General features: G+C 37.1%; 1 protein-coding gene across 19 annotated transcripts in view; it reads left to right on the top strand.

Annotated features, from left to right (window-relative positions):
- Positions 1 to 18,435, top strand: part of PDE4D (phosphodiesterase 4D) — a 1,112,988-nt gene that overhangs the window by 824,548 nt on the left and 270,005 nt on the right. The window contains exon 1 of one of the 19 annotated variants that reach the window (XM_082382274.1): positions 5,971 to 7,196. The exons of 17 other annotated variants lie outside the window; for them this stretch is intronic. In XM_082382274.1, coding sequence (XP_082238400.1) covers positions 7,132 to 7,196 — 65 coding nt within the window. In that variant the 5' untranslated portion in view covers positions 5,971 to 7,131. Of the gene's footprint in view, positions 1 to 5,970; positions 7,197 to 18,435 lie in introns of those variants that run through there. One more of the 19 variants, XM_082382257.1, reaches the window with a different exon arrangement.

The following is an 18,435-nucleotide window of genomic DNA, read 5'->3' as shown; positions in this document are numbered from 1 at the left end:
TTGTCACAAATGGCAGGATTTCCTTCTTTCTCATGGCTGATTAATATTGCATTTTACATATCTATAAATATATAAATATATATATACACACACTACATATATATGATATATATACTATATGATCTATGATATATATATCATATAATCTTTACTCATCCATTGGGGGACACTTAGGTTGCTTCCAAATCCTGGCTATTGTGAATAATGCTGCAATGAACATGGAAGTGCAGATATCTCCTTGAGAAACTGGTTTCTTTCCTTTGGATAAATACCTAGAAGTGGAATTGCTGGATCACATGGTAGTTCTATTTTTGATTTTTTTGAGGAACTCCATGCTGTTTTTCATAATGGCTGCACCGATTTACATTCCTACCAAGAGTGTACAAGGGTTCCCTTTTCTTTACATCTTTACTAGCATTTGTTATCGCTCGTCTTTTTGATTTAAAAAAATCTCAATAGGTGTGAGGTTCTTTCTTATTGTAGTTTTGATTTGCAATTCCCTGATGATTAATCATGTTGAACATCTTTTTATGTACCTATTAGTCATTTGTATGTCTGCTCAGGTCCTTTGCCCATTTATTAATCATATTATTTGGGTTCTTTTGCTATTGAGTTGTATGAGTTTCATATGTATTTTAAATATTAACACTTTATCAGATATGTGGTTTGCAAATATCTTCTCCCATTCCATAGGTTACATTTTCACTTTTGTGATATTGTGATTTATAAGAAATATATATTTGGTCATTCAGCTAACCAAAATCTCTTTCTAATATATATTAGGTCTTTTTCCACTCGTTCCTGGTTGACACCTCTTAAAACCGTTGGAATTTCCTGTGGTAAGGGCCATAAAGGTGTCTTTTGTTTTGCTAATGAGGTAACTTAAGGAAGGGGACTGGTTGGTAGGTGAACCCACCAATCCTTTAGAGGGTTGGAACTTTCAGTTTCACCCAGACCTCTGGGAGGGAGAGGGGCTAGAGGCTGAATCAGTCCTGAAAGGCCAGTGATTTAATTAGTCTTACCTGTAACAAGGAAGCCTCCATAAAAACTGGAAAGAATGGGGTTCAGAGAGCTTCGGGATTGGTGAATATGGGGAGATGAGGGCCAAGTGGTGCTCTAGAAGAAAGAGTGTGGAAGCTTTGTTTCCTTTCCCCGTACCATGTATGCATCTTTTCCATCTGCCTGTTCCTGAGTTATATCCTTTTATAATAAACCAGTAATCTAGTGAGTAAATGAATTTCCTAAATTCTTGTTAGCAGCTCTAGCAAATTAATCAGATCCAAGGAGGGGGTCTTGGGAACCTCTGATTTATAACCAGTTTTTCAGAAGCACAAGTAACAACCTGCGCTTGCAACTGACATCTGTAGAGGGCAGGAGGCTGTCTTGTGGGACTGAGCCCTTAACCTGTGGAATCTGATATTATCTCCAGGTGGATGGTGTCAGTATTGAGTTGAATTCTCAGACACCCTGCTGGTGTCAGAGAATTGCTTGTTGGTATGGGAAAGGCTTCCCCACACCCACACACTTTACAATTGGGTGCAGAACTCAAAAGAATTTCGTTGATGATTTCATTTGCTGTGCAGAAGCATTTTAGCTTGATGTAAAGATTCAATGCAATACCTGTAAAAACTCCAATGGCATTTTTCACATAAATAAAAAAGACAATTCTACCATTCCCATGGAACTACAAAAGACCATTAATAGCCAAAACAATTTTGAAACAGAAGGACAAAGCTGGAGGCATCACATTTCCTGATTTCAGGCTCTACTGCAAAGCTATAGTAATCAAAACAGTATGATACTGACATAAAAACAGACCCATAGATCAATGGAACAGAATAGAGAGCCCAGAAATTTACCCATGCATTTCTGGTCAATTAATTTTCAATAAAGGAGCCAAGAACATACATTGGGGAAAGGATAATCTCTTCAATAAATGGTGTTGGGAAAACTGGATAACCACATGCAAAAGAATGAAACTGGACCCCTATCTTACACCATTCACAAACCTTTACTTGAAATAGATTAAAGACTTAAATAGAAGACCTGAAACTGTAAAATTTCTAGAAGAAAATAGGGAAAAACTCCTTGACATTGGTCTTGGCAATGATTTTTTAGATAGGACACCAAAAGCACAGGCAACAAAAGCAAAATAAAACAAGTGGGATTACATCAAATCATGATAATTATTGTTCTAACCTGACATTTTACAAAAGAGGTAGGAAACCTGAAGGTCAGAAGCCTTCAAAATATAATACTTTGAGCTTTTCCTCGGGAGTTAAGGAATTTAGCTCCAAAGACATTTATGCTTATAGAAAAGTCCTTGAATCCAAATGTATACTTAGTGAGTGTAGTAAGATAATAGAAACAGCTCAAAATCTGCTCCAGATTCCCCTCCAGATAAAGGAAATACCACATTATTCCTCAATAAGGAGGAAATGCTGCAAGAGTTCAAAATGTCTTGTTTTTATAATATTAGAGTACAATGTAGAATGCCAGGAAACTGTAATCAAAAACAAAAAACAAACAAAAAAAACCCCTGCAGATCCATGGTCATTTTTTTCCTAAAAAGTTAGTTGACATATATATAGTCCTGAGTTTAAGTACACTTAACAGGCCTGCATATTTTGTTAGATCATAGCATGGTTCTCAAAAATCTGCCCATGACAGATCTGTTGTAATCTGAAAATAAGAGTTTACTCAGAGAAGATTTGAAAGTGGGCAGAGTATTTCAAAGTAATAATATCTGAAAAAACTTGGACTCTATAGTAAAATCATTCCTTAACGGTTCATTCAGTTGGTTTCAGTTACTGTTTTATGTTTAACTCTTGGCTTTTGGTAAATGTCCTTAGTCCCGTAAGTCGTGCTTACCATTGAATAAGAGGAGGGGAATCATGTTTTAGGGTGCACACAGTCTACTTGCATGCAACTGATGCTTTCCACAGGAGTGTTGCCCATATTGCCTTGTGACACCAATTAGTATGAGAGAGATTTTTGGTGATAGTTAGACCTTTTTTTTTTTTTTCTATTAATACTTGTATTGGGGGTAAAATGTAATCAGGATATCAAACCCATTTATCAAAGTTATCATTTAAATTTATGTTAAGTTAAAAAAAGTGAGTCAATGAAGAAAAATATCTAGTAAGTAATGGTATAGATGGTATAGATGCCAATATGGCAGAGTTGTAGAGGTTGTGTCCAGATGCCTGAAGTTTAGGAAACATCATACTGCACAGTGGTTTGATTCAACCAAATGTATATGGTTGGATGACCTCAGTGAACATAAACATCTGTGGTACAGTCCTTTGAAATGTTGTGGTGACAATAGTCAAACAGAGGTTTATACAACACTATACAATTTAGTGCATCAGGGAAATGCTAGAAATCATAGCAGCTTCTAGATTAAATGCACGCGCTTCAAAGCCATCCAGACAAGTGCCTCATGGTTCCTAAAGTCCACTCTCCTGAGATTCAGGCACCCACGTTAGCCATCTTATACACTATCATATATTTGTATACTAACAGGAATGTTTGGCTTTGGGGGCAGTGCTATATCCCTCCATTCTGAGAAGCTTTTCAGAGGAAAATTATGTGATAGTCAACATATGAAACATTATTTAAGAAATTTCCCTGTGAAAAAATTGCCTTAGGATGGAGAAAACACTGTAATATTGAGCAAATATAATTAGGGTTTTAAAAAATTATTATTATTTTGTCACTACCTTTTTTTAAGCACTTTTAAAATATTTATTAAATTAATTAATTAATTTATTTATTTATTATTTTTGGCTGCGTCAGGTCTTAGTTGCCACATGCGGGATCTTCGTTGAGGCATGTGGGCTCTTTTGTTGCAGTACTCGGGTTCTTCATTGCAGCGTATGGGCTTCTCTCTAGTTGTGGTGCCAGAGCGCGTGGGTTCTGTAGTTTGCGGCACACGGGCTCTCTAGTTGAGGCGCACAGGCACAGTAGTTGTGGCACGCGAGCTTAGTTGCCCCTTGGCATGTGGGATCTTAGTTCCCCAACCAGGGATCGAACCCGCGTCTCCTGCATTGGAAGTCAGATTCTTTACCCCTGGACCACCAGGGAAGTCCCCTGTCACTACCTTAAATGTTAGGGGTAAGAGCAAAAGTAAAAATTTAAATCTCCATTGCCTGGTACTATTGTGTATCTGTCTTTTTCTGTAATGGCAACCTTGAAGTAGGGATCCAAGAAGCTTTGACTCTTCTGGTTAGTCTCATATGTTTTCAGATTCCCCACTACTTAATTTCAGTTTCTCTGGGGACAGGGATGGTATATTAGTCGTTATGGGACTGTTACACAGTGTTTAGGAGATACCCAACAAATGGGCTAGGATTTTCAGAGATAGATTCTTGGAATACATGTAACATTGAGCAGCACACAGGACAGCACTAACCTAAAGAGGTTAAAGATGTGTTTGTGACAGGGAAGGGAGTTCCGGTGAGCTAAGTAATCTCACTGGGATAGAGAGCCTTCTGGGGGATGGTGGAACACAGGACTGACTATTTCAGGAGAGTTTAACACACAACATTCAGACATTACATTTTGTGATCACTGTCATTTTCTTTCTGAAATGGCAATTAGAAGATATTTGCTGGACCTTACATGATAGAGAACAGTGCTTCAAATAAGTAATAGTAGTTGGTTACTTTTACTCAGTCTGGGTTTTTTTCTTCCCCACATTAAAATTCCAAGAAAAAAAGATAAACCTCTTTTTGTAAGCCCCCTCGCTCCGAAAAATGAGTAGTTCCCTCAGATTTCTTTTGAATTTCTAAAAGTATGTGATTGGTTAACCTGCCTTAAAGTGGCAGCAACATGTTAAACATGGAACAGAGCCAAGAATCCATGAAGGTCCCTGAATAGTCATAGGAAAACTGAAAAGCTTAAGGAGATAACTATATGTCAAGCAATTTATTGGTATTTACCTGAAGAGGCCTGAGGGTCACTCAGAGGAGACTAAATAATAAATGCACCTTGAAGTGTGACCAGGGGACGAGCTGAAATGTTTGTTGTAATGAGCGGCCAGAGGTCTGGCGGGATGCCTTACTACATTAATTTTCCAAGTCCTTTGGGTGGGTCACAATTGCGCTAAAACATCCTGCCTGCAAATGCTAAATAAATACCAAGTTCACGTCAGACTAGAGAACCAACGTACTAACTAATGTCATTTAAGAAATCAGAATGCTTAAATTATTTTTCACTTGATAGTTCACATCCAAAATAACTGAAGTTGGCACACCCAGAGAAATATATATCCTTGGTGCAAATGTTTAGAGGGATGGGGAGGGAGGTCAAATCCTCTTCTCTTAGAAGCAATTTGAATTGTTTTGTGTTTTGTGTGTTCTTTAAAATTTTATTGGAGTATAGTTGATTTGCAATGTCATGCTAGTTTCAGGTGTACAGCAAAGTGATTCAGTTATACATATACATATATTTATTCTTTTTCAGATTCTTTTCCCATATAAGTTATTACAGCATATTGAGTAGAGTTCCCTGTGCTATACAGTAGGTCCTTGTTGGTTATCTATTTATATACAGTAGTGTGTATATGTTAATCCCAAGCTCCTAATTTATCCCTCCCCCCAACGTTTCCCCTTTGGTAACTATAAGTTTGTTTTCAAAATACGTAGGTTTAATTATGTTTACTATAATAGAAAAGTTTTTATTTCAGATGTAGGAGGTGGGGCAGGGATTGGTCTTCACAATAAGAGATGTTGAGGTGATATGATATAAGCTTCATTCCTTACTGAAGAGCTGTCAGGAATTTGCAAACCCAGAGTCTTGGTATATATAAATCAATGAAATTTGCATATGATTTTCAAAATGAAATAAGGTTTAGAAAACATTGTGCAAAGAAACAGCCTCAGTACATGTAGCCACTTGTCCAGCAACAATTCATTAGATTTTTCAGTTTAAACATCGCAGCATGACCTGATGCAACGTTGCCTGCTACATTCTGTTGGATTCTTAAGAGGTAGTTTGTGTCTCTACAACCAGACCCAAAGCGTGACATTTCATTAAATGTGCTCAAAATGAACAGCTGCTAAGTTCCCCAAGTCCTCTCAACTTTGCTTTTGACTAGAAATTTTAGTTTTCAGTGCCGGACTTTGAGAAAATGATTTTTTTTTTTTTTTTTTTGAGGGAGGATAAACAAGTCTGTGGAAAAGGGGTGTGTTCCTTCTGAAGGTGCTCAGGGAATCTTACCCTGAATAACACAGACTCCTCATTTCCCAGAGGAGGAAATGGTTTTATACGTTTTGAGATGTCTTCTGCCTGCTTGGCTGGTTCACACTCCAGGTCTCTGGTGCTGATCTGCAGCGAAGCTTTGTAAGTTTCAGCAATTGACGAGGCTGGCTGGGCGCCAGGTCTTTTTTTTTTTTCTCTCACTTCCCTGCGATGTTTTGAACTGCCTTCCTACAGACGTCATACAGCCCTTGAGGAATAGTTTCTGCCTGGTGAGATTGAATGATAGTTCTCATTCACAAAGGCTTGGAGTCAGATTCTAAGCAGGGGACACAACGGAAATTACGTTCACAGGTACAGCAGTGAGCCCAACTCAAGTGTGGAGAGCTTTGTTCCCTCCATGACTTCTTGGCTCCCCCCGGGGAAGAGTGCTTTCCTGTGGTCGCCCTGAAATGGAACTTCACTGACAGCTCTGCGGTGTTACTGTACCTCGCGGTCATTTTCGTTTCCTTTCTCTCTACCTGAGCACTTTTAGAGTGTCAGAAACCTTTAAACCTTTTATTGCGGAATTGCAAAAAGGATGCGATCAAGTGGCTCTTTCACTGTGTTGGTTGCCCTTGTGACCAGATGAAGAATAGATTCAAAATCCAGTTCCTCCCTTGGCCATGCAAAACAGAAAACAAACTGTCACTTAAGAACAGCCGGTGCTGGAGTAAATTCAGTATGAAAGAGGAAAAAGCTCCTATGTCTTAGAAGCCTCCCTCTGTTCTGGACTGGGGGCAGGAGTTGGACTCCGGGAAATTTGGATTTCTTCAAACAACCTCCTTTGGAAATGGAATATATTTCAAGCCATCTTTGTCAAAACACAGCTGAAATGTATTAATCAGAATACTTGAAGAAGATTTTTTCTTTCTTCTTTTTTTCTCCAAAATGAGCATTATTATGAAGCCAAGATCCCGGTCTACAAGTTCCCTGAGGACTTCGGAGGGAGTGTGGTAACGTGCTTTTCTCTCCTGCTTCTCCCCTTCTTTCCTTTTAAGATTGACTTAATAGTGGAGTAGTTAGTAATTGCTGAGGAGGTTCAAGAGTTAAGTGTGATGTTAAGGCTTTGTAAGAAAGAGCACGCTGTTGGTGACACTTTCATTCTCTATTTTGTGCCTGATTTTCTCTGTTTTAAAAACAGTGGTGCTCACGCTTTTTTTTTTTAACTCCATGTGGACCATAGCAATTCATCTGGTGACAATTTTTAGAAGAGGAAGGAAACTTGCAGAAAACGTTGGGAGTTTAGAAAATGAAAACTTGTCATTTTTCACTGCCTGATCAGGCTGTGTGTTTTCTTATCTTTCTTGCCTGATGCACGCAGGCTGGTAGTTGACAGTCTTTGCCATGGTCTTTAAAAGTCATACCTTGGCTTTTAGCACATGTGTGTTAGCGTAATTAATAACGTCATGTATTTTTAATCATATGAACCAACTTGAATTTAAGTAAGACTAAATGTATATCAAGTTGCTTATCATTCAGGGATCTCCTACGTTTTATTTTGTTAATATAGTATTCCCTGATAATTACGTTTTTTGATAATTTTAGTGTTTTCATCCTAACAAAAAGTATGTTAATTTCAATTTATTGCAATATTTAATTCTACTATTTCCTTAATATTGTTTGATGTGGTCATACACACATGGTCCTTAAGGAATAGTTTCTCAATCAAGTAATTTTTGTGTCTAAAATAGTTATTTACAAAAATATTTTTATGGCTGTTTCAGAGGTTAATTTTACTTTATCTTAGTGATTGATTGTAAATAAGTAAATAAGCTCACCTTTTTGAAATGGAAATACTCCTTCAGACAGGAGAATTAAAAGCAATGATTGAAGGCAGGTGTTGGGGATAGGATGGAAGCAGGCAGGTAAAATGTATTACATATAATTATGTGAGCAGGCAAATATACACAAATAAATACTTACATTATTTGCATAAGGAATTCAGCCCACATTTATGTGATTGGGTTATCATTTGCTGTTATTGTACTAGTGTTTTATAGGGGACTAGAATCAAGAGTTGTCCCTTCAGTGGTATTTCTGTGAGTTTTAATAAACTATAGATGCAGATTTCATCTCATATCACTTGTGATTTTTTAAATAAATATGTGCAATAAATTCCTCCTTGAGTTTATTTAAAGAAAAGGTTGCATCTGCAAACAAAGTTGTATGGCTCTTTTATGCCAAGTAATAAATACTGGGAAATACTTAGAAACCTTCTATTAGTTACCATAGCTAATATAAATCTCTAATATAAATGGGTGATCAGAATTTATAAAATTCACTTGTGATTTCTATCCTCTTATACGTGAATAAATAGTATTTAACCAACCTATTTCTTATTTTTGCCTAAAATGCCGGGAGACATTTCCAAATTCAGGGTTCAATCAATCAGCAACAGTTAGTTCATTTCAGGAGTCTAGGAACATTGACATCCTTTACTCTTCCGAGAGTGTCATGGTCTGTTTTTATCCACAACTATTCTATTTTATTAATTATTCTAAATTATAAAAGGTATCGTCATAGATAAATAGGGCCACAATTCAAAGTATATTTTTAGAAATTTTGATTTATGAATGTGTATATTGTTCCATTTAATTTTAAATAGTTTGCATAGTGTTTGGGTCAGAATGGTGTTTATGTAAGAAATAAATGTCTCTCTTTATGCCGATGATTCCTAATGGCACACTACGGAAACTCCCAGTTATTAATCTTACATCTGTCTTATTAATAATATAACTGTTTAGGTATATCACTGCTACCTCTAAATCATTTGACCTGAGATTGTCATTGTTGTAATTAGTTTAACTGTTTTATTATCCCTTTTATCATTCAAATTCTATGCACACATTTATTTAGTTATATTTATATTTTTAAATAGTAGAATCTACATAGATTATACATCAGGTGTATAGAGGAAATATACATGTGTATGTGTATACGTATACATCTGATTAGGAGATTACATGGCAAACTCCTAATGATATTATATACCCTTCCTCTTAATTCATCTACTTAAAAAACACGGCTTACTTATAGTTAAAATTCTATTAATTTCCCAAAATAAGATTAAAATAACTTGAAATTAATCTGTTTCCTGATTATATGATATTGTAAATATATATAAATTTGAAGTATTATATAACAAGAATATATACTGGGTAGCTTTTAGCACATCTTTTTTTTTTTTTTAACACCTTTATTGGAGTATAATTGCTTTACAATGGTGTGTTAGTTTCTGCTTTATAACAAAGTGAATCAGCTATACATATGCATATATCCCCATATCTCCTCCCTCTTGTGTCTCCTTCCCACCCTCCCTATCCCACTCCTCTAGGTGGTCACAAAGCACCGAGCTGATCTCCCTGTAGCACATCTTTATATGTGTAGATGTCTGTATATCTGGTAAACAACAGTTTGCTCAGTGTCTAAAGTATGGCAAATAAGCATTTCAATACTGTACAGATGTGATTTTCTGAATAACGTTGCTTCTCAGATCAATAAATGATTTCTCTTTTCTATTAACTCTCTCCTCCTAAGGTTATAAAAGTTCAGGCTGGCTGAGAATTCTTAATTTGGCCTCATGATCATAGTAAGAGTATTTGAGTAGACTAAAACTACTAGTTTTCTAATTGAGAATAAAAAGATGTAGCAACAATAATATTTTGGAGGGAAAATTACTTATAACCCCCACTATCCCATCCTCAACTCTTCTCATTTGTCACTTAACTTACGTATCTTGAACAGTTGTAAATTCTGTGCTCTGCTTCTTCATTTACATGTCAGCATGTACTTTTGTAATAATAATACTTCTAGCTTTCATTTTATTGAGTATCTCTTGTGAATGTGGACTCCGTAGAGAATTTTACATACAGTATCTTGTTTAGTCCTTATAACAAAATTGAAAGGAAGGAGTTGTTAACCCATATTTTACAGATGAAGAAATGAACCTAAGAGGTAAAATAACTTGAACAAGGCCCTTTAACTGCCAGGGAGGGCTGGGATCAAACCCACGTCAGTCTACTTCAGAAGCAGTGCTCTTTTTATTTCAGCATGTTGCCTCCCTCTGCTGTCTATCTAACTATCATTTTTAATGACTGTAAAATTATTCATCTTGTGACTATATCTAAATGCACTAAAATATTTGGTTAGATATTGGGCTATTGAAGAAATAAATTGGAAGTTGTCTTTTTATAGGTATGATAGCCTACAAAGTTTAAGGCTGATGTTGGGCATTGAAAAATGACTATTTGAAAAACTTTTGTAATTATTTTCTACTGGTAGCAAATAAGGTTCTCTATTCCCTATTAAAGAGAAGTAAGAAGCAAAAGTCAGTGCTTCTCAGTTCTGAATAAATAGATCACCTTTCCAGTTACATTAGCAAGTTTTACTTTGTTCTCTGCAAGCTCGGTAAGGCTTCAGGTAAGAAACAAGTACTATGTCTCAGACTTCGTATGAAGTTTCATACTGTTTTAAGTCAGCTTTGAAAAAGGTACAGAATCTTCCTTTTTACATCTTTTATCTTACAGGCTTTTGTAAATGCGAAAACAAATGGAATTTGCATACTTTCTGCCTGTTCAGTATACGCTGACTTGGCTTAGGGAAGTGACTATTTTCAAGATTGGTTCAGAGTTTTGAAGCTGCAATAAACTTTTTTGATCCTAAGTTTGTATCATATCTGGTATATAATACACCTAGAGATAAACAGCTTTCAAGAGAAGTGGTTAAGATACCTTGAATATTATTTAAAACATAAAAAATGTTTTAATGCCAGGGAAGCACAGAGTGGATCACAGATAGGTTTACTCTTTAAAGTCATGAATTGTGAAATTCTCTGAGAAAGCCATTTGTCCGCTCTTTGTCTAACTTGCTCTGTGTCCCTGGAGAAGCCACCTGGTCCCTCTATAGCCAGGTTTACTCACCTGTCAAATAAAGGCAATGAGCTAGATCAGTGAATTTCAAACATGTATTTTCAATGAACACTTTTTACAAATGATATGCTAATATAAATAAGGAAATGTGTACAAAACATTTAAAATTATATGTTTCTATTTGGTATATAGAGATAAATTTTTAACAAAGTATATATGTATGATATATATAACTAAAAATCTATAAACATACATAAAACAGTAAAACAGCCACTGAGTTAGCGCCTTTACTCCCCACCCTTGCAGTACCTTTAAAGAGCTTTTTTGAAAACCACTTTGCTAATAAACTACTGTGATCCTTTATAGTTCTACTTTCTGTAGTGCTACACTGCCACTGGAGAGTCATTTGTGTTTTCCATATCCCTTTGTGGACTGGGATAAACTTGCTGGTAATTAAACTTCCTGGGAAGTTCAAATAACAACAGTTCAAAGACTTGAGAGACTTTAACATTAGGGGAAAATTCTCATTTCTGGGAAATCACAGAAGAGTTATAGTTAAGATCCATTCATTTTTTTTTAGCATCTTCTTATTTTTTACAAGTTTATTTTAAACTTGTTTTGGGTGGGAAAATCATTGTTTATTACATATACAGATAGTGGACGTCAGGAATACAGCATGGCAGTTGATAAAGAAATGCTGAATTGGTATTGAATTCTTTAGAAGAAAGGTGTTTCTTGAGTTTGGGTATTGACAAAATGGGGTTTTCAACCACTTTTTCTATCATGTCACTGGTGACTAAAGGTCATAGGTTCAGTTGCCCTGTGCAACACTCTCCTTAGCTACACTGCAATCTATAGACTCCACGTGAATAGAACTGGCTGTGGTTATGTGTGCAGCAACACTTATTCCGACCTGTAACTCTACTCTTTTCTTCCCCAACCCCATGGTGTTAGCCCCATCACTAAAACCTGCCTTTCAGCATAGGTTTTTACCTAATAAGGTCTTATTAGTCCCTCTGTCAGTCATTCCAATCATGTAGCGGATTTTATCAGAAGGAGTGAAATATGAACGTAATCATGGATATAGGAGTAGTTAGTCATGGATCCATCCAACTGTTTCTAGCAAGATTGAGAAAAGTAGATTCTAAGATGAAGCCAAAGAGGTTCAAGGAGATTTTCCTTAGGGAAAGATGCCTGGAGAGATATGTATAAATATTCTGAATAATAGTAATACTAAACATATAGAATTGCGAGAGCCTGGATAAAGGTAACAAGAATGGGACCTGGTTGCCATTAACTAGGTTGGTGAAGAATATAGTCAGAAAGAAAGCACAGTCTTAATGAAAAGCCAACGTAGATTTTTAAAGGAGCTTCTCCAGAGATTATCCAACTTCTCAAGAGATAAAACAGAGGTGTTTTATCTCTTGAGAAGATATATTAGAAAATGGATAGTAGAAGTAAAGGATGCTCTCGCCAAAAGCACCAAGTTTCTCCAGGGGTCCGAGCCTACAGGAAGCCTGGGGTATCACAGAGGCACAAAGACTAAAGACAGTGAGCCTGGATAAGGTACTATTAAGTGTAACCACATAAACATAACTAATGGGAGGCCACGCCTGTGATGTGTCTCAGCTCTCTAAATGCCTTGCTCTGTGGTCAAGTTTGGCCTAAACTCGGAAGTCCATCAGAAGGATGGAGAATAGGGAGAAGTCCAGAACCTATGGATGCAGCTTTTAGCATAACAGGGGAGGTATGAATGATATGTGTTTATTATCTACCTTCAGCCTTCCTTGGGGTTTGGCTCTCCTAGGAGCATCCTGGGTGATGCGTGAGGATGTGAATTGGGGAAGCTAAGCTAAGTTGCTCTTCAGAAAAAAGTGAGAAACAGTAAGGGAAAGATTGTGGGAAAGAGCTGAAGAAATGGTTAGAGAAGTAAGAGGGACGGTCAGAGGGGAGGCCGGAAGAACTCCAGCCCATTTTTGAACCAGACATCCACCATCTGGCACCCTGCCCTGTTTAATTACACTGCCACCTTCTGGCAAAAGCTCCGATAATGAGCTTGACTGTGGTAGTGGGGGCTTTTTTTGTTTGTTTGTTTTTTTGTTTTTTTTCTCCCCCTCATCTCAGCACTAAGAACTTCTGCCAAAGGATAAAGAAAGTCAACTTCAAGTCTTTCCATTTCTCTGTTAGGTGAGGGAAAACAAGAAATTAAACTAGAAACTAGGCGTAGAATATATGCACACCAGGATTACAGCTTCCAAAGCTTCCTTACTGGAAAAGTGCTGATGTTTTACAACCTGCACAGTTCAGACGTTTTGTTTATATCTAATACTAATCTCCCTTGCTTAAATTTTAACCTATTTCTTCCTAGTTATCAGGGGTAGTGAATCAGTAGATAAGTAGATTCTCCTTTATGATATTTGAAAACTGCTAGTAAGTGACTTCATGGTCTTTTTTCGTTTTATATTGCAAAATATTCATTCTGAATTGCAAAATATTCATTCTGAATTGTAGAGATGGCACCAGTGTGACTTAAAAGAAAGGTTTCATAAAACATAGTTTCAATATGTAATTGTTTTCAAGCCTCACATAGAAGAGTGTTCCCATTGTGCCTAATTCTCTATCCTGTTTAAAATACATTCAAGAAATTCAACTTTCTAAAATGAATATGTGTGAAATATTCATGTATATATACAATACAGAAAATAATAATTCCTAACATCCATGATTTCATTCCACTGCAGTGTGGTACAGAATTTCTTCTTTGTGTCAAGGGATTTATATGACCGATACTATTTTAGTTAGGATAAATTCCTGCAGAATGTGTCAACTTTCAACCAATGGCATTCTGGCATACAGACAACCACTGCTGTAATGGTTCGTCTGATACAGCTTTGTCATGGAACAGCAGGTAACTGATTGGCAGCTAGATCACCAGCTAGCTAGGACAGCAGCTCCTAAGTCTATAGTGGTAATTGGAGTGGTGACCATTGTAATGAGGACAGCTGTACAATATTGAGCACCTACTGTTTGTCAGACACTGGACTTGGTGCTGTACATGATGTAGCTCATTATGTCTTCATAACAACTATATGAGATAAAACTTGTATTTAAATCGCAGTGCTGAAGGAAACATGGTCTAATTCTAAATCCCACATTTGTTGTTGTTGTTGTTCTTGTTTTATTTGCTTTTCCCCACTATCTCCACTGCTTTGGCCGCCCATGGTTCTGCCTCCTGACATTCCAAAAGTGGTCAGTAGGCTGCTGCTTTCTACCTTTCCTTCCTGTCCTAGATTGTTCAAGTTTCTCCTTTTAACCATGTGCAACTCAAGAACAAATATCTTTTGTATTTGTCTGCTTTCTGTCTCAAGATTTGCACACCAGCCTTCCACCATGGACCACAGAGATGGATGGAGAAGTAGAAAGTGGACTTGGACCCAGATTCCTTCTCTAGAGATCTAGCTAGTTCCTGATGCATTCAGTTTATTGACCCTCTCCCCCTGGTCAGACTATAAATTGCACTGTCTTCTTCCTCTCTGGCATTTGACCAGTGAGTAGAACCATAAAATCTTGGAAATGAATGGGACTCCAGAGAATAACCTATAATCTAATTCTCCCCACCCCTGACCATATTTCAGAAGTAGACAAGTTTGGCTTAACATTTCTAGTCAAGTAGGGTCAAGAAAAATGGTTAGAAACAATGTCAGTGATTTTGTGGCACCAGATTTTGTTGGAGAAATATTTTTTTGAAAACAAACATGAAGTTTGAGGTGAAATAGAGAGCTAAAACTTTGTCAGCCAAATGTGTGAAAGCATTTCTATTTATAATTTGTATGGGATTTTAATGTAATTCTTAAACTTATATTTGTGAAGTTAGCTAACACCATGATAATTCTGTCATAACTTCTCAAAAAATTGGATTGGAGGAATATGTACGGAGAGGTATGGCAGATGAGACCTCAGCGATCTCCTGAAGGAAATTTAAGGCAGTGCTTTGACCAAAGTCCTGCCCAGATAACTGAACTCTGATCACTACATTTTTTGGAAGTCACATAGCTAATTAAGTTGCTAAAATCCATGTCTTGAAATTGTAACTTCACTCCTCTCTGTTCTCCTAATATAGTCTTCACAGAAATAAAAATCGTGGTAATTGTTATTTACTAAGTGCTTCTGTGTGGCAGGTACCAGGCTGTGCATTTGACAAGAATTATCCCATGAAGTCCCCATCATAAATCCTGTGAGGCACCCATTCTTATCATTCCTCATTTTATAGGTTAGTGAGGCAAACTTGCTTGCCCAATGTTGCGTGGCAAGTAAGAGAATTTCATGGATTCACATGCTTTTTAAAATTATTAAATGTTACCTTTAGTAATGATATATATGTTAATATGTCAAATGGTTAATTAACTCAATTAAAATTAATTAAAGTCCTTAGCACAGTAGCTGATTCCTCACGAGTACCAGGAAATGTTAGCTTGTATTACGCATTTTTCAAGTTTGTATATTAGTGGTACTTTTTAAATAGTCAAGAACTATAAGTGTGAAACTGATTCAGTCTATAAGGGCTTCTTTTCCATAAGGCAGTCTTCTTGGGCACACCTCAAACGGAGCACTTATACAGAAGCTAGGTGTTCTGGATAAATCACATTCACACTGTGATTCAGAGAAGATTTACTTCTATTCAGGTGGGTGGATCAAAGAAGTAAACTACATAGGGAAGGTGGCAGAATAAGAAGTAATCAATTGAAAGCTAAAATGCCTCTGATCTAGTTATTTAAAAATTGGTCAGAATCCTCTAGGGCAGCAGTCCAGGCAGGGGGTTCATCTCACAGGAATGGCTGGGAGCCTGGACTTTATCCATAGATGCATCTGTGTAAAGACTTTCTCCATGTAACCTTCCTACTTGGGGCCTCCTGGTGGTTCTGTGTTCCTCTATCTCACTGCCAGGCCTTCCCTACCTCTCTAGATCCCCTGCTCCTCTTGTCCTGACATGCATTCTGGGTTGTGTAATTCAGAGATTGTTATCTCCTAATTCACAGATTGCGGCCTCTCTTGTTGCGGAGCACAGGCTCCAGACGCGCAGGCTCAGTAGTTGTGGCTCACGGGCCCAGTTGCTCTGCGGCATGTGGGATCTTCCCAGGCCAGGGCTCGAACTCGTGTCCCCTGCATTGGCAGGCAGATTCTAAACCACTGCGCCACCAGGGAAGCCCCTACTCCTCCTTAAGCAGATCCCAGACTGGGTAGGACTCCTATTTAGTTTATCCTGCCATCCTAGCATAGCAAAAAAGGTCTTGAGCCTCTTTCTCCATCTGTTTCTAGAAAGACAACAGGCAAAAAAGGGGATCTGTTTAGAAGATCTGTTTCTATGGCCCAGAGTATGATTGCTTCAGGATGAGCTGAAGAGAATAGAGGCTAGAAATGTAGTGAATCCAGTGGTTACGTGAGAGCAGTTAATTAGTATTCCATTGTCTCTGGTATCTACTTATTTTATTATGAGTAGTTACCAATAAAAATGTGTAAAAGTATTACTTTGTTATAATTAACAACTATAATTAATTATAATTAATTAATTGTATAATTAATTAATGTACATTGGGTTAAAAAGTGTGCTTGAGGGTGGAGTTAACCACCTTGAGGGAAAAAACTGGGTCACTAAAGATTCCCTGAATCTCTGCTTGGAAAAAATATTCCCAATTGTTTATCTGAGTCCTTTTGTTAAAATTGCATCTAATTGTATATGAATCAGTAAGTGTTTCCATGGTAATGTAAAAGACAGAAAGCAGCAAACTTGCTGTTAGCAAACATGCCTTTATAAAGGTGTGATTATAATTGGGAAAATCATTTTACATACATAGGGGTGAAATTATACCCTCACCTAGAAATACATTGAAATTTGTCCTTAACTAACTGTAAGGTCTTTCTCATGTATATCACAAAAGAATTAGACAGTCCTCATTGTTTAAAAGCAAGGTGGCTTATCGTTTTCATCTGTGGTCGGTTAGTAGTAGCCACATGGAATAAAGTACTGGGAGCTGCAGTGGGACTCAGAAAAAGTGCTGCCATCAACTGGTGATGCCACCAGAGAGACGAGGAGCATAGTGTGGCTGTTTGCCATTTAAGTGGCCCTGGTGACCTCATAAATCTTTATATCTGAACTCTGCCATTAAATTTGCATGCAAATGAAGTTGTATCAAAAGCAGGATTTGTACATCCATACAAATATGTGTGTATACTTTTTCAGAAATTTTTGACATGTTTTTGGTCACTTGTCACGTATGAAAAGCATGTGTGCATATCATAAACCATAGCAACTCTTTTTGGAGGTTGCAAACCAGAAAAAGAAAGAAAGAAAAATTAGTAATTCTAATTATCAGTGGCTACCCTTATAATCACCATCCAGATTAAAAATAATGCTACCAGTAACCCTACAGCCACGTCTGTGCCTCTTTCAGCCACTGCCCATCAGCACCAGGTATAACAACTATCCTGATATCAAAAAGCACAGAATACTGTTTTCTACTTTTGAATGTTACGTAAAAGGAGTAATACAGTTTGTAATACTATTTTGTGGCTGGTTGGGTTTTTTTCCCCTGCAAATAGATGTTTGAGAGTTTATCCCATGTTGATGTAGTTGTATGTAGTTCATTCATTCTCACTAATGTATAGTTAATTAAGCAAACTTTTGTTTGAAATATAAATTCAGGGCAAAAATTATTTATACTAATTGCTTAGATCACAGTTTGGTATATAGGACTATATGAGCATTTTAAACTGTTTTCAATTTACCGTAATCATTTGAATACAATTTCATGTGCAAACTCTGTTGCTTAGATTCACCCTCAATGGACGTTTCTTCTGGGAAGCCTTCCTAGCCTCCCCATTCAGAATGAAAATGCCCTTCTATGTGTTCTCAGGAGACTGGGTCCATTTCTCTAGCACAGCTCTTGAAACATTGCAACAATGGTCCACTTTCTTGCCTGCCTGTCCTCTGGGACTGTGAATGGGTTGTAGGGTAGACTGGGTTTATTCATCTTTGTACCTGTGTGCCCAGCACCGTGCTTGTCCCATCAGCAGCATTCCACATCTGTCTGGTACATGCAGAGAGAACAGAGAGTGGTTTTACATCACCAAGAAAAAACGTTCCAATCTGTTTTTATGTTTAATTTTCTTTTAATAGATGGCACTCTGCTAGGGATTGTACTAAGTGAGTTGTGGAGACAGAATTTACTCTCTGGGGCAAGAAATTGTAAAGTTATTAGATCGGGAAGGATGTTTGCCTGTTTCCTGTGGGCTTCACCCTTAGTTTCCCACCTTCACTAGTAATTCC

This window comes from Balaenoptera borealis (genome assembly GCF_965194805.1).
Source record: "Balaenoptera borealis genome assembly, chromosome: 2".
NCBI classification, from domain to species: Eukaryota; Metazoa; Chordata; class Mammalia; order Artiodactyla; family Balaenopteridae; genus Balaenoptera; species Balaenoptera borealis.
The sequence above is the reverse complement of the archived record's forward strand: the minus strand, read 5'-3'. Positions and strand labels throughout refer to the sequence as shown.